Source organism: Stegodyphus dumicola, chromosome 6 (assembly GCF_044657685.1).
Source record: "Stegodyphus dumicola isolate Sdum_Otavi_A_Nest chromosome 6, ASM4465768v1".
Taxonomy (NCBI): Eukaryota; Metazoa; Arthropoda; class Arachnida; order Araneae; family Eresidae; genus Stegodyphus; species Stegodyphus dumicola.
In genome coordinates this window covers 212,101,903-212,119,184 of record NC_140773.1, presented here as the reverse complement: position 1 = coordinate 212,119,184, position 17,282 = coordinate 212,101,903, and the positions used below count along the sequence as shown (strand labels likewise).

Sequence of the window (17,282 nt, the reverse complement as noted above, 5' to 3'; positions counted from 1 at the left end):
TTTAATTATTTCAGCTGGGATCATGTCCCAAGCATCTTTCACCTACATGCAATTAAAGTTATGCCCAGCTTTCTAATATTGCCACTTTTGGTTTTAGTAGGCAAATCAGATTGTATCCATTCCACCCAATACTTGTGCATATTCGCCTTGAAAGGCTTATTTATGCTAACATTCAGTGGTTCTAAAATGGATGTCAGCCCTCATGGGATCACAGAAAGTGTTGTTTTTGAACTTTCTGCATGCTTTTTTACAACTTCTGAGCGAATCGGTTGCAACATATCCCAAATGAAAAGTGAAGGTTTCTGTGAAAGTACGCCTTGTTTTTTGCACCATACATAAAAGCAGAGGTTGTTGTCTATCCAACCATTTTCCTGGATGCGAACACCTGCCAGAAATGCTGCCTTTTTCAGTAACGTATTTCACTGAAAAATAATCATTGGACTCAACTTACTGCTTATAAAATGGGAAGAATAAATAAAAATTTTGTGTTTTTTGTGTATGAACAATATCTTTAATAATCAAGTTTGCTGACGTGTCATTGCTAGGTGGTGGTGGATCTTCCCCCCCTTTAAAAGTTCTGCGTATAAGTCGACCCCCTGCTTCGAAGTTTTATTTTTTCCTTAAAGTTGTCAACTTATACACGGGTATATATGGTACTCTGTTTCTTTATCAAAATTAGAAAAAATAAGTTTTATTTGGTTAAAAGACATGTTATTATACGTAAATGATACAATTTTATAAAAATATAGGTAATTTCCGTAGATTTACATAAAATATTTAATGTAAATTTTGAGAAATACTGATCGTTACATAAAAGTATCTTTTAGTTAACTAAAGTAGCCACTTATGCATATTTTTAGGTGTTTTCTATCTATGTTCAAATTGACCCACACAGCATCCCGTCGTTCTAGTGTTAATTAATTTTCTTTTATACAAAACTTAATTGAATCATTTTGCATTCTTAGTAGTATTGATCATGTCTTACTGTACAATAATTAAGTAAATAGTATTTTGTATTCATGTTCTGTGTGTGTGATCGTGAATATGTTTGACATACCAAATGTCAAACATATTCAATATCCAGATTCTGATATGTTGTCCAAAAACTTTTTTTTTAAACCAGACTTATTGAAAAAATTAAGTTATTTGTACCTTTTTATTTATATAATCCATGACATGCATGTTAATATTAAAATTTTTATCTTAGCACTCATATGGTTTTATTCAGTGCTGTGATCGACAAGCAAGACTATTTTTTCATTACAGTCAGTATGCTGGAAACATTGAACATTTAAAACTTGGTGGTAAGTTGTTTATTAATTCATTAGGTTAGAGTAGACTGAAGGGTACCTGTTGCATTATTGTGAAGTTGTTGTTTCATTCATCACCAAGTTGTTGTTTCGTTTATCGCCAAGTCATTCATTTTTATTTCATTTATGGTAACCTGAGTAGTTGAAATTTCCGTAAATGTACATTTTCCTAGAATTGGGTGCTTTGTAAGTGAAAATATATCAATGTGTACATAGGGCAATGTCAAGTTTGTGCAATTCTCTGATTTTTTTTTTTAAGTGAAAATAGGTCAATGTACCACCAAAAATCGTCAATTTTTGCCAAGGGGTATCTGTAAATATGCTTTTACCATTGATTATTTTCTTTGTCTGTGAAAGTTTTACATTTCTGTGAAACCTCCCAAATCATCTAGTTCCGAGAGGAATATTCATAATGCTAGTTGACTTCATTCTACTGCGAAGGTGATTGATTACTTGAGCTGCATTCACACTATAACTTAAAAATCATTAATGTCATAATTGTAAGTTTTAAACATCCCATAGTTAAGTTCAAACTGGAGAAAATACTGGGAGTTAATGTTTTAGCCATGGGAGATAATTCCAGATCCTGCTAAACCTAATTGCATTAGGATATTCTAAATTCCTGTTTTTCATTTTATTCATTTTTATTTATGGCCATGATTTGCAGTGAATCCATTTTTGACATAAGGAAAGTAAGATTTCAGATTCCATTGTCAAACATGATATAAATGCCTATCACAGTAGGTTTTTTTTGGGGGGGGAGGTCACTTTGTTTTGATGTGAATTGTCTTAATGTACTGTAGACATAAAGAGAACTTTACATGAAGATTCAATCAATGTTTAATCAGTTGATATTTGTATTTAATTTTATTTTACTTTAATATATAGTACATTACTAAGTTCCTTCACGCAGTAATATGTGCAATAGTACATGCAGGTGTTTATTTATTGCATGAAATTTGTGAATTTGATAGAAAAATGGCAAATGAAATTAGGTTAAATAAAAACTAAAATTATTAAATTAACACCCTGAATAAGGGAGGACTTTGTTTAAAGTCCTGCCTTATTCAATCCAAACAAGATGAAGTGGTCTATTGGGGCATAGTTGATGTTTGCTTGTATTGCTGATGTTGTTTATGACAGTTAATCCCAAGTACTAAGTTGTTGATGAATCATTGTTGATTGTAATGTGCTCTTTTTGACTGTTTCCATTTCTAGCATTAAACTGTATGCCTTTCTATTTGAAGCTGTTAAGCAGCTGGAGCTGTGATCTTCAAAATATTTTACAGAACCTTAAGATTTTAAAACTCAAAATCAAATTTTAAATATTTTTATTTCTGTTCTTATCGTTACTTCAAATAATGTGAATATCTGTATTTTTTTTACTGAAATTACATTTATTTGCATTTTCTGCGTAAGATTCATGCAGTGTAATCTGCCTTCCTGAAATGATGTTCATTTTGTAGAGATGAGAAGAAGTTTTTGGATTCTCATGGTTGACAAAATAAAGATAAAAAGTTTAAGGAGATATGTTATCTAGTGTGAAGGAGACCACCGATATATTTCCTTCTCAACGTGTGTAGTAAATGCTGGAGGATTGTTTTATGCTAGACAAAATTTTATTTCCTTTGTCCACTTATATATTAGTAACTAGACCAAAAATACACTCAAGATTCATGGCTAAATATGGAGATGTCTTTTTTACCTTGAGTGAGACCCCTTGTAGAGGAATTGTCCATCTATTAGATATATGAAATTTTAAATTATATCTGATATTACATTTGGTTAATGAAATGGATAATCAAATGTAAACACTAGGCAAAGTATTGATACAAAAATGTGACAAATGTTTAATTGGAAGAGGAGAGGAATCATCTCAAATAAAAAAATAAAAGAAATTCATTTTCTTTATTTTATTTTAATTATATTTGTGGAGTGATAAATATTTTGTGGAGTTATTTCTCTAGATTAGCTTTAATTCCTATAATATTAATTAATGCCAATTCCTTTTTCGTTGCTCATTGTTACATGATATGAATATATTATTTTACAAATGTGGAAAGCAATTTTATCATGAAATCTTGATTTTTAAAAATTATATATCCTTTTTGAAGTGTTTATGTGATTAAAGATAATGCTAATAAAATGTCACTGAAAATAAACTGAGGTATTAGGCCTTTATTCAGAAGCAAATTTGATGTATTTTAAATTATTGTAAAGAGTTGGCATCTAGCTAACCACCAGTTATGTTAGTATTTTAAAGCTGAAAGAAAAAAATTCGCATTTTTAGTTATGCGATTTGGATGTATGACATCTACCATTATTCTTTGATGATTATATAATGTGAATACTGTGGTGAAATTAATTACAGAATTCTTTTCCCTTTGTTTCCATCTATTTTTATTGTGCAGCAATAAATTATATTCTTTGATGTAATAAAGCTTTTATGTATTAAGTTCTGATTTCCTGATTTCTATTGTTAGATGCAGTAGAATTTGAAATGACATATGATCGACGTACAGGAAAACCAATAGCTAGCGCAGTGTGGAAAATTACATCAGAGGTGGATAAAATGGAAGAACGTGTTTTTGGTTTCATAACTACTGAAATAAAGGATAATAGAGAGGTATATACCATTTATATTTGTATACATAATTATACTGACAGTTTTTAATCTTCCAAATAAAAAAATATTTAATGCTTATAAGGATTTTTGGTCTGAAAATTATTTTAAAAATGCATAAATATACAAACCTGGATGGTTTAAAAAATTTTATATTTTGTATCCTTTTGTTGTATTCATGTTTTTAAGAATATTTAAAATTAAATGTGATTAATAAATTTACTATGCTTTTTAATAGGTTAAACTAAGAAAATAATGTATTTTGATAAAATTTTCATTTGTTAGGTTTATTGACTTTAATAAACTCATATTTTTATATCTTTGTTTTGACATGATATAAGAGCAGGAAAAATTAAATGAACAATTATAAAATAATCAAAATCGCAATAACAACTTTGTATTTCGCGTACATTTATTAAGACAATTGATTTTTAGGGCAGCTACGGGTCCCTCCTCATCAGGAGAACGAAATTACTAGAAAGAGAAAGCAACCTCTCTGTAACGATTTTTTATACCCTGTGGTAGTACCATGTGTGAGGAGGCAACGCCATCTATCGGCAAAAATAACAACCAAGAATTGTGTTAATAGAATTTTAAAAGCGTTAGGAAGGACTAGATTGGACTTAAAATCATTCACAAAATATGCTAAATCTTTGTGAATATGAAAAGCCTCAAGAAAATCCAATTCACCAACGGAAGAAGCTTTTTGGATAATATTTGCAGATCCAAAGTCAAAATTATTATTAAATTTCCAACTGTGATATGCTATTGAAGACTTGTTAACACATTGACTGCCAGTCACTAGAGTTAGATTGATAGTTATTGCCACCCATATGGATGTAAATTGTATCCAGATGCCAACATACTTATAAGAAGTATGATTTAAAAATATTAATAAAAGATAATTATGTGATCCTTAAGTATTATTTAAGCCTTTTATTAAAGAATTTTTTAATTACGTGCCAGTGCGTGATTGGCACTACATGTCAAAATTTTCCCCAAATGCTACATTATGCGTTGGCGCGTGGAATGCAAAAAGTTAATTTAAATAAGAAAAATAAGTGACAGTACGCATTATTTTTATATCAATATGTATTACAGACAATTATACATATTACAAAGGAATTTATAACAAGAAAATTACAAAGACATTATACAGATACATCTAGCATGTTATTTGTGTATTATCTTTGAACAATCTAAGCAGTACCCGGGAGATCCTTGACAAAATTTGCAAACATATATTGTATCTTTACGTTTCTCTTGGGAATAGCAACTTTTGCATTGCTTTCTTAGAATTTTTCCATCTTTTTTTTCTTCCCGTGTACTCAGCACATGTTCAGATTCAGACTGATCACACACAGGAGCACGAAGAACAGATGGCTGTTTTAGTAAACTTCGTATCACGGATAAACGGTAGTCATACAGTGATGTATTTTCATTGGAGTACTTATTATAGATAAAGTGGGAATTGTTCATCATTATTTGCAAAATATGCACAAATATTTTCGTGGGCCACCTAATTGTTTTTCTCTCATAAGGATAATAAGCAAGCATCTGATCTTGCTTATCAATACCGGCCATAAATTTATTATATTGAATTACAGGTAGAGGTTTCGATTTAATTTCACCTCTTTTGTTTGTTATTTCCACCATATCATTTTTATATTCATTGGAAATGTAAGTGATGTCTCTCTTATCCTGCCACTTTGCAATCATCACACCATTAGCATACTTTGCTACAATTTGCGCTTTCTTCAGTTTTTTTTTTTTTTTTTTTTTTTTTTTTTTTTTTTTTTCCTTTACCTCTTTTGGAAATGTCTTTCTTTTCTTTCTGATTGTCCCAGTGCAATGAGTTTTCCTATCAGCAAGACATTTTGTCAGTTCATGGCTGTTATAATAATTGTCCATAAATATGCTATGTCCTACATCCAGCATTCCCTCGAGGACATTCATAACGACTTTTTTTTCGTGTTCTTTTCCGCCAGAATCATCCATCATGCCTGTATATATCATAAATTTCAGAACCATACCATCAGGAGTTGTGATCATGTACAACTTGATACCATATTTGTGACATTTATTTGGAATATACTGTCTGAATATAAGCCGTCCACGCCACAATACCATTGATTCATCTAAACTAATCTCATGCCCTGGGTAATATATTTCAGATACTCGTGTGTTGAACAAATTAATTCACCATATCTCTTACTTTATACAGTTGATCCTTTGGAAGCTCTGTATTCTGATCTGGGATTTTTGTGCAATGTCCAATTTTGTGTAATATTCTGGGAGTGCAATGCCCTCAGTAACAACAAAAACTGATTCTTGCTCATATTTTCTGAAAATACACGTAAACCAAACAGTGAATCTGTTTTCCAGTAATCTTGTATACGGTTGATTCATATAGTTCCCATATGTATGATCAATCCCACAAATGCCAAGAGTTCCTCTTTTGTGGTGCTCTTCCAAGCATCGATGCGAGAATGTTTCTTTTTTTCCTTGTGAAAAAGTACTTTATAAGCATAATCATTAGTTTCAGCAACTGTTTCTTCCAAAATACGATCAGTGAAAAAATGACGAAGGAAATCTCTAGGATTGTTACCTGAAACAGGTTGGAGCAAACACTCAGATTTTATGAAAGGAAATTTTTTCATTGATGTTGAATCATTTTCCCAAATAACGTTTTCTACCATAGTTGAATCATCCTGCTGACATGCAGACTCTTGCACGATTCGTTCTTCATCATCGTCAGAATCCGAAATATCATGGGTACCTGTCGGAGGAATGCATTCTTTGTCACTGTCATAACTAAAATCGCTCGGGTACTCATCTGATAGCTCAGCCAACAAATTTGCTATTTCATCATCCGTAAGAGCCTTTTTATATTGAACTTTTCTTTTTTCGGGCGCAAAGGCCCTGCACTATCATCTCTATAACTCATACTAAAAGTTTATTTTTTCAATAAAAAATAAAACAATAATTTCAAAATCGCGATTCAATAAAAAATAAAACAATAATTTCAAAATCGCGATTATTTATACATAGTTTCTAATTTTCACTCCATGCCAATACCAGAAGAAATGCCCTTCATGCAATGCCAAATTGAACTGGAGAATGAATAACAAGTATAGGATCTTCTCACGCCAGCACGTGACTGGCTGCTGAGACATCACCCCACATCACGCGTTGGCGCGTGATTGGCTCCTTGCTAATAACAAAACGTCACGCGCTGGCGCGTGATTGGCAATCAGTGTGTTAATATAAATTAATAGTTTATTCATAATCTCCTGTTGTTAACATTTATGCAAAGTGGCTAAATGATGGTGAAATCAGCAGTAGATATCATGGTGTTGGATATCCACGCGTCATCAAGGAAAAAGAATGTCGATGACTGTCCTGCTTGGTACAGCAAAATCGGCACCATACAGTGTCTCAGCCGGCAGCCCAATGTAATGCAGGCCCAAGTGCAAGTATTTTGGAACACGCACTTCAGTCGGCACTGTTGCATATGGGGCTGTGCACCGTGTGCCTCTGTTGACCAAGCGTCATTGTCAACCTTGGCTACAATGGGCCCAGGAACATAAAGAATTAGACCATGGATAAGTAGAAGATAGTTACCTGGTCGAATGAATCTCAATTTCTCATTTACCATGTCGATAGTTGTGTCTAGGTATGCTGTCTTCCAGATGCATTACCGTGACACACTCACAACTGGCAACTTCCCTATCCCGACACTCGCATAACTGGCAACTTCCAACAGTTGCCACCCACTCCTTTACAGCAGGTCATACACAGGCTGGTGGTTGCAGTTTTATGCTGTGGGGGATGTTCTCGTGGGTGGGTCTGCGACCCATAGTTCTGGAAGAACAGAATATAAAAGCTGCAGACTATGAACATAATTGCAGATTAGTTGCACCCTTACATGACATCTTATCTTCCCAACTGGAAATGGAACCTTCGAGCAAGACAAAGCTCCATATCAGAAGGCATGAATTGTGTAAACAGTGGTTCAAGGAGCATAAGGATGAATTCCAATTAATGTCCTGATCACCTAATTTGCCAGATCTTAACCCAATAGCGCACATTTGGGATGTCATTGAGTGGTAGCTAAGAGTTCGCACACCACCATGTCGGAATATCTCAACTTTGCATGGCTGCTACTTAGACATTTTGTACAACTACCAAGAGCTTGTGGCATCCTTGCCAAGGTGAGTTGCAGCTGTTTTGCAGGCCAAAGGTTGCACAACACGTTATTGAGTAGGTTTTCGTAATGTTTTAGCCCTTCAGTGTATAACCATATGTCAGCAGTTGTTAGATACTATTATTATTCATATTTTCTTATAGTTAATATGACCGATCAGATCGTTAACATTTTAAATGGTACTAGGTTGAATATTATTACTATTAAAATCCTAGTATCAAGTTTATTGTTACCTAGAGCCTAATGTATTTGTACCAAGATGTATAATGTATATATGATAAATATATTAAATATTGCATTTGGATAAAATCTGAAGAACCAAAGTGTATATTTTGTTAGTTCATTCTTTTACCACTCCTTCGGGCGCAATATGTTTCGGAACTCGTTTGAGCGCCTTGAGCCTGAGAGGCACTTTTTGATTTACTAAACTTTTTTATACATAAAAAGTTTTTTCTTACAAAAATCAAATGCTATCCATTATTATTAAACTTCCACAAGTTATAAAAATACTTAAGGGACAATAAAACAGTTCTTATAGTCTTAAAAGGAAACTATATTAAACAAATTTTGCAAAATAACTTTTAAAAAGTTGTGGTACAAGACTAATTGTAGATTTAAATTGAATTAAAACTAACACATAAGTATAATCTCTTATTAATTTGATTCATTAGGAGAAATCTATCCTTCCACTTCTCTCTTATGGCACGGAGGACATATGAAAGCAGGCTATGAGAGGCAGGTTGCTGTGTGACACTTTTTGCACTCGTATTAGTTTAATCTTTTATTTGTGTTTTATTCCTTAATATGGGACTTCTCATGGGCACTGAAATGAAGCTTAGCCTAATTTAAATAATTTAGTCTTTTAAAAAATAGTATTACAATTCTTGTTTGCCTGTATATAAGTTGAGTAATACACTTTTTGGATGATAAAATTTACATTCAAAATATGAAATTGTTAATTTTAATTTAGGGCAGAGTTGCATATGAAAGCCGTGGTGAATGCTTCTTTTTACCTTACTATGCTGAAGATATTGATGGAAATGTTGAACTCCACCCTCAAGATAAAGTTACATTTAGACTGGCAACTGACAAAAATACTGGAAATTTAAGAGCTCATAATATACGATTAGAAAAACCATTACCTGCACGCTACCAGGGTGTAATTTGTGCTTTGAAAGAAACATTTGGATTTATTGAAAGGGCAGATGTAGTTAAAGAGGTATGTTGTGAATGTAATCTGTGATGAAATCTTCATGCTTATTTTGTTTTTATGTGTTTATTAATGTGATATTTTAAAATTTTTTTAAGATTTTCTTTCATTCGAGTGAATGTAAATCCTTCAGAAATCTGAGTTTAGGAGATGATGTTGAATTTAGCATTCAAACAAGGAATGTAAGTTTTTATATGTCATTCACAATTTTAGTATTTAGTTGTATTTATAATTTATGCCTAATACTTTTAGATTTTCTGGTTAAAAGTGTGAATAATTGATTCAGTGTAATTTTAATTTAGATTTATTTTTAGTGATTTACTAAATGGATGTTTTAATTTTGAAAAAAATGCTTCAGTATTTATCGAAATCAAATTTGAGAATATCAAATTTGCAGTTTGTTTATGATATATGTTTTAATAAAGAAAAAATTGTGTTAATATATTTTAGATTTTAAATTTTGTCTAATTTGCAATTTATGATGTTTGTGCTTTATTGTTTTTTAATATTTGTAAAAATCATTATTTTATGTCTATCATTAATGCATTCAATCATTTGAAAATTTTCTGAAAAAATTGAACAATCCATATATAATCAACATTATGTACCAAGTATATTTTTAGCAGATATACTCGGTAAAGTATACATTATTTTTAAAAAATCCAGAGAAATTTTTGTTTGCCTTTATTCCATATTTTTTTTTAAATATTTGAAAGTGCCTTTCATTAACCCTTTGCGGTTCAGTGTTCCACTACATGGAACACCCAAATTGAATCGCTTCTGAAACCTTTAAATTTAACCGTAAATAGATAAAAATGCCTTTATAATATACTTTGAACTTTTCTTTTTAAACAGTAGATAGCAACATATCACAAGGAGACACAGAATTTTCATTTATTATGTGTTATTAAAATCCACTTTTTCAAGTAATTTTCTATATTTTTTAATGATATAAATAATTTTATTTGGAAAAAAAATAGGCATAATTTTGCTGGCTGTACTCCAAATTATTTGTTCTATATTTTTTTAATCTTTCATACAAAAACCATATGCAGAATAATTGAATGAAACCAGGTGTTCCATTAGCGGGAACACTGCGCCTTTAGCGATCTCATGCTGTTACGAATCAGAACATCTGTGCTTAGGAGAGACAATCTGTTGTTTACGTTTTCTGTTTCCGTTGTTTGGGGGGGGGGGGAATGAATTCAAACAAAGCAGTATTGAGGGGTGATATGTGTTTTGTGTTATCAAAGCCCTAATATTGGAATCTCGAATTTTTTGGGAGTAGTTTTTAGGCGGGAATTTTATTAGTAGCTTGACTCATTTTTACTTATACCTGCGGGAATTTTTTGCTGTCACATTTTAGCCTCGTTCCGGTTTATTTTCAATAATTGTGTAGATATTTTTCGTGTATGTACGTAGCGTATTCGGAAACTAAGTACCGTTTCATTTTAGTGCCGTCGCAGCGCTGTGGTAGGCGTCCCGCGTATGCGCACTAGTCTTTCTTGTTCACTGACTTTCAATTGTCGCCAGTTTAGTTGCTCTATGTTGTGTCTTCAGTTTGCTGTGCACATTCAAAATGTTTAAGGCAATTAGTTCTCCCACTGACTGTAAGATTTGTGCCGTGATTAAATTTTTGAACACGAGGAATGTTAAACCAGCCGAAATTTATCGTCAAGTGACAGAAGTTTACGGTGAATAAGCGATAAGTGATGGAATGGTGAGAAAGTGGGTAAGAATAGTGGTCGGCCTTCTGTTGTCACCGATGATTTGGTAAGGAAAGTTGATGAAGCAATTCATGAGAACAGACGCTTCACAATGACAACTCTTTCAGAGGCATTTCCACAAATTTCATGTACTGTTTTGTTCGAAAATGTGTCTGACCGCTCGAATTATCGCAAACTGTGTTCCCGATGTGTTCCAAAAATGCTCGCTGATGTTCACAAAACAAAGCGACTTGGTAGTGCCCTGATATTTCTCACACGGTATAGTGATGAGGAAGAAAACTTTTTAAACCAAATTGTGACAGGTGATGAAACTTGGGTGTGTCATTTCACTCCAGAATCGAAACGACAATCGATAGAGTGGAGACACACTCATTCTCCAAAAAAACAAAAGTTCAAAGTGACAATGTCATCACAAAAAATCATGTGCACTGTCTTCTGGGATAGGAAAGGCGTTTTGCTTACTGAATTTCTTCCCAGAGGTGAAACCATTAATGCGGCACGATATTGTGAGACTTTAACAAAACTAAGGCGTGCCATTCAAAACAAACGAAGAGGAATGCTGAGTAAAGGAATTGTGTTGCTCCATGACAATGCTTGGCCCCATACTGCTGGTGTCACTCAATCATTAATTCGACAGTTTCATTGGGAGCAGTTCGATCACCCGCCTTACAGCCCGGACTTGGCGCCGTCCGACTATCACTTGTTCCTGCACATGAAGCGCGAGCTTGGTGGCAAGCGCTTTGGATCTGACGATGACACGAAAAATGCTGTGGAGTCGTGGTTATCGAAACTGGCGGGAAGTTTCTTTGACGATGGTATACAAAAACTGGTCACCCGCTATGACAAGTGTTTGATCATTGGTGGAAACTATGTTGAAAAATAGTTTAAGACATGCATTTTCATGTAAAAATAAAATTGGATTCGAAAAAATTGTTTTACTATTTTTTTTTTTCAAAACGATACTTAGTTTCCGAACACGCCTCGTATATATTATAGGCTTATTTTTCTTTATTGTTAATATTAATCGTAGTAAATTTTTTTATTATTTATTTTCCATAAATGGCACAGAAAGGTCTAACTCTTTCCGAAAATTTGTAAATATTTTTGTATATAGGGCTTGTGTATATAGATATTTATCTTATTTATCTGTATATATTCAAGAATATTGTGTATATCCAGGAAACCATGTATACAGCCATAATACAGAGTTTTTTAATTCTTTTACAAATGCTTCTACTCATTTTTGTGCTTCACTGCAACGCTCGCTTAGTCGCACTTTTAAAAGCTCTGGCGGCGCAGTGTTCCACCTCAACACCCACAGAATTGAAACGCTAAGTGAAATTTTTACAAAATTTTACCTGTATACTCCTTCAGAACTAAATAGATTGCATACAACTTTTTTTGTCTAAATTCCGACGTTAACATATAGTGCGCCGCAAAGGGTTAAAGAACAGTTTTTATTATTTCTGTAAGTTTCTATTTTTAGAACATTTTATAAAATATGATTAAACATAGTTCTTTGATTGAAATTGATTGAAAATCATGAATTGAGTGTTAAGATGCATTTTTAAAAAAATTAGAATAAAGAAGTTGCTGTAAATGTAGTAACACTACCAGAGGGAACAGTGGTTTTTGAAGATGTAAACCCTGAAATTCTGGTTGGTGAAATAACTGAAGCATTAGAAAAAGGAAGAAATCGATCTAGTGATGCTTTTCCTGGAAAGATTCAGTGTCAGTTGAATGATGGGTAAGTCTTCTTTTGATCTAAAACTAGTAACATAATCCTGCTTGAATTATTAGAAAAATAAAAACTTAATTTCTTTTAGTGTTATATATTACTCATTTGGAGATCGTGATCCAAAAGCCGATTATACATTGCAAGTTGGAGACTGGGTTAAGTTCAATATAGCAACAGATCGTAGAGATAATCTTCAAAGAGCTACTAATATCGAACTTCTCATCAATGAACTGACATTTTCAAAAGAAAAAAGAGAACAGGCAAGTTTATTTTCATGAATCAACTTGAAATGTAAATAATGTCCTTTTGTGTGTATAATATCTACATTATTATTTTTTAATGTAATGAGTATAGATAGCTTTCTGATAATTCCATATCAAGTGGTTAACCATAACAGCACATGTGTGTTTGTAAGACAGTAACTATTTATCCCAAGTTCAGTATTGAAAAAATTATACAGTGAGTTGATTATAAACAAAAAGAAGTTTCGTAGGTATTAGAGGCATCTACTTTAATATTTATTGGGTCATCAGGAAAGTTCTTGATGATAAATACAAATGAAGAAATACAAAACTGTGTGGAAATTTCATTGAATCACATAAGCACCATTTTATTCTGAGACTTTTTACTATTTCACTGGCAACTAGGAAATTCCTTTTATTATATTTTTAATAAAAATGTTCATTCGTAAAGAAATTATTGTGGTGCTCTTTGACAGTTTCGAAAGAAGTGAACTTAAACCCATTCAGATAATTTTAAAGTGACATGAAAAGATGAAAATCTGAGAAGGTTAAAGTGGGTGGGGAGGTGACAGAGGATATTCCCCTCATACTCAAGTCTTTGACCAGTGTTCATTGAAATGTGGGGCTGAGCATTGTCATGATGGAAGACAATCCAATGACGATTGGTCAGTTATAGGCACTTAACTTCAGTTTATGCCATATGGGAGCAGTATTTTTCCAAATTTATTTTTTGATTTGGTGACAATAATACATAGTATGCAATTCTTTTGTAGTCCCACCATACAAGAAGCATTTTACATTTTTGAGATGCAGTCCTTCTTTCAGTGTTACTAAAGGGGACTCATTTGGCTAACCGCGTGATCTTTTTTCTTGTAACGTTATTGTGTAGCATTTACTTCTGCACAGAAATAAGTATATTTGAGTAAACATTTTTATTTTATTATGTACAGAGTGTTTTGAAAAATTAATAATAAATTAATTATTAAATTTTAATATTATGCTTTGGTATATTATGTTTTATGCTGAAAAATACTGACTAGAGTGTAAAATTTCTCCCACATCCCTATAAATACCTCCAAAAGAGACAGATAAGAAAGTGAAATATGTTTCCTTTCAAGATTTATCAGTTCGTTCATTTATACCAACTGATAAATCTTGAAAGGTGCACTAATAATTAGAAGTGCTGGATAATAAATTAACTTTTTCATTTAAGTTCTTTTCAGATGAAATAATTTCAATCTCAACACTGGGGCTTATGGTTAAGTATATTTGAATCACATTTTAAGGGCTATGTATCATTTTTCAATAATATATGTTATAGTTTAGAAATACTGGCTACATAATCTATTTTGTGATGTTAGTATCTGTGATATTAATGGCTTAAATTTAACATTTGAATATAAACCTGAATAATAAATAAAATTGATAAGCTCAATCTATAAGTTCTAACATTATAAATTTAATAATATTTGTGTTTTAAGTATTTCATATAAATATGAATTAAATAATTGTTGTTTATTATATATTATATTTGTTTAAATGAAATTTTGTTGTACAGAAGTCTTGCATAGACTTTTATTCTTCTAAAATTTAACATTGTTCTGGTTTTCTGCAGCCAATTTTTACATTAATTATGACTAAATTAATCTTTTTCATTAAAAATATTTTCATTGGCTTTATGAATATTTTATTGAATGTGATTTTTTCTTTTAAAATAATAATTGTAATTACTCTCTAGGGATTTGTTACAGCAGTAAAAGAGACCTTTGGCTTTATTACATATGGACAGCGAGATGTTCGTTTATATTTCCGTCTTAGTGAGCTGATAAATCCTGAAGAATCTATCAAACCTCAAGATGAAGTTGAATTCACAGTGGCTCAGGTAAAATAAAGATCTTTTCAGCATTGTTGCAGCATCACTCACATAATTGTAATTGGCGATATGGGTCAATGATCTATGAAGTAATCTTGGCTGATATATTTTCAAACCTAAACATTGCATCAGATGCCCCAAAGATCTTTATCTATCTATAAATAGCGTTGCAATTTGCTGTGCCACTTGCTACAAATTGCATTTAGCAATTTATGCTTCACTGAATTCCTACAAATTGTTTAAAAAATATACTGCCAGATTTGCTTTAAATGCTGATGCAAAATTGAGGCTTAGTGCCAGACTGCAACAAAAACCGGATTTTAGTAAATTCTTAAAAATAAATAAATAAATAAGTGTTCTGGACCAAACTAGGAATTATTTTTTCCTCTAATGTACAAAATTAAGTCAAATTGTGGTTTTGCAAAACTGTGAATGCTAATTCAGTGCATATTCCGATTTTTTTTTTTTTTTTTTTTTCTGTTATTATATCTTGCACAGCAGAAATGATAATCTTACTCATGTCACTCTCTAGTTTCCTTCCCTTTCTGTTATATTTCATGTGGAAGCATAGTGTTTCTCTCTTTTTTACAAATAATACTAATACAGGGCAGTGCTAAAGTAGATATACAGTTGTAATAGCTCTTTTTATGTATATATAAATAGTTATATAGTATGTAATGGTTATTAATAGTTATGTATTATATAATCAGGGTGATATAGGAATTACAATTAAGTGCAATTTCTGAGGTTCTCAAATTACCACCTTCAGCATTTAAACATTCTTGCAGTCTGGTTTCTATACTTAAGCACACTTTGTCACATATATATTTTTATTGTTATTAATTTCTTGGCTCACTTTTCCTGAAATTAGTCATGTCATCAGTCGTCTTCTTGCATTCAGCATTACCTCACATAATTGTAATCGGCGATATGGATTAACTTTTAATGATCTATGAAGTAATCTTGGCTGATATATTTTCAAACCTAAACATTGCTTCAGATGCCCCAAAGATCTACAGGAACTTTCTAACCTAGATGATGCTGTCGCCTCCTCCAGTTATAATATCTATTATAACTGTATACCTACTTTTTCACCACCTCTCTATTTGCTTAATATCTTCTAAGAAATTAAGGAAAATTAATCTAGTTAATCGAATTGCTTTGATGAACCAAATATCATATGATGGATATGTGAGGGAGGGATTGAAGCTCTGATATAGTGTACAGTTTAACTTTTCATAACTTTAATAAAGTTAATTTTAATAATAATAACTTTAATAAAGTTAATAATTTAATAAATATTTTTATTCGTATTTTAAATTATTTATGCATTGCAATCTAAAATAATTCCAGAAATGATTTTGTTTTGGTGTGTGTTGTGTTTTAGTTTGAAGATTATTTCTGTAGAAAATTATATATCTTAAAATGCATGTAAAAATTATATGAAATATACAGGGGTTGGACAAAAATATGGAAACACCTTTAAAAAAACATGTTTCTTTGCTTAATATGGTGTAGGAAACCCGTTGGCATCCAAAACAGCTTGCAGTCTTCTCAGAATGGATAAATACAGTTCCTGTATGTTTGCCAAGGGAATATTATACCATTCTTCCTGCAAAACGGTGGCAAGTTCAGATAACGATGTTGGGGGTGGATAACGAGAACGCACTTTTCGTTCCAATGTAGACCACAAAGGTTCGATAATATTCAGGTCTGGTGACTGTGGTGGCCAGGGGAGAGGGGACAACTCATCCTCGTGCTCAGAAAACCAGTCCTGGACAATGTGAGCTGTGTGAACAGGGGCTTTGTCGTCTTGGAAGACACCATCACCATCGGGGAACAAAGTTTGTACCATGGGATGAACTTGATCGGCCAAAATGTTCACATAAGTCTTGGCAGTCATGTGCCCTGACACAGTTATCATGGGGCTAGCAGAGAACCAAGATATGGCTGCCCAAACCATAACAGAACCCCCGCCATGTTTCACTCTTGGCAACAAGCAGTCTGTATTAAAGGCTTGAGATGGCGTTCTCCAGACGTAAATTCGGCCAGAAGTGGGAAACAATGTGAAAGAAGACTCGTCAGACCATATTACTCGCTTCCACTGCTCTATAGTCCAGGCTTTATGACTTAACACCACCTTTTCCTGTTACGGGCATTAGCATCACTGATGAGTGGCTTCTCAATTGCAGCACGGCCAGAAATTCCCTGTTTATGAAGCTCCCTTCTAATCGTTTTGGTACTCACAGGGTTCGGTAACACAACATTCATTTCAGCAGTAACTTTTGCAGCTGTGGTCTTCTTATTTTTCGTCACAATTGCTCTTGATGATCGTCTGTCACGATCACTCAG

General features: G+C 32.5%; 1 protein-coding gene across 2 annotated transcripts in view; it reads left to right on the top strand.

The window, feature by feature from the left end:
* Unr (cold shock domain-containing Unr) overlaps positions 1–17,282 on the top strand; it is a 70,494-nt gene that overhangs the window by 26,139 nt on the left and 27,073 nt on the right. For both annotated transcript variants that reach the window (XM_085819476.1, XM_085819477.1), the window contains exons 4-10: positions 1,208–1,304; positions 3,794–3,936; positions 9,111–9,359; positions 9,449–9,532; positions 12,658–12,824; positions 12,904–13,075; positions 14,796–14,939. In XM_085819476.1, coding sequence (XP_085675602.1) covers positions 1,208–1,304; positions 3,794–3,936; positions 9,111–9,359; positions 9,449–9,532; positions 12,658–12,824; positions 12,904–13,075; positions 14,796–14,939 — 1,056 coding nt within the window. The remainder of the gene's footprint in view (positions 1–1,207; positions 1,305–3,793; positions 3,937–9,110; positions 9,360–9,448; positions 9,533–12,657; positions 12,825–12,903; positions 13,076–14,795; positions 14,940–17,282) is intronic.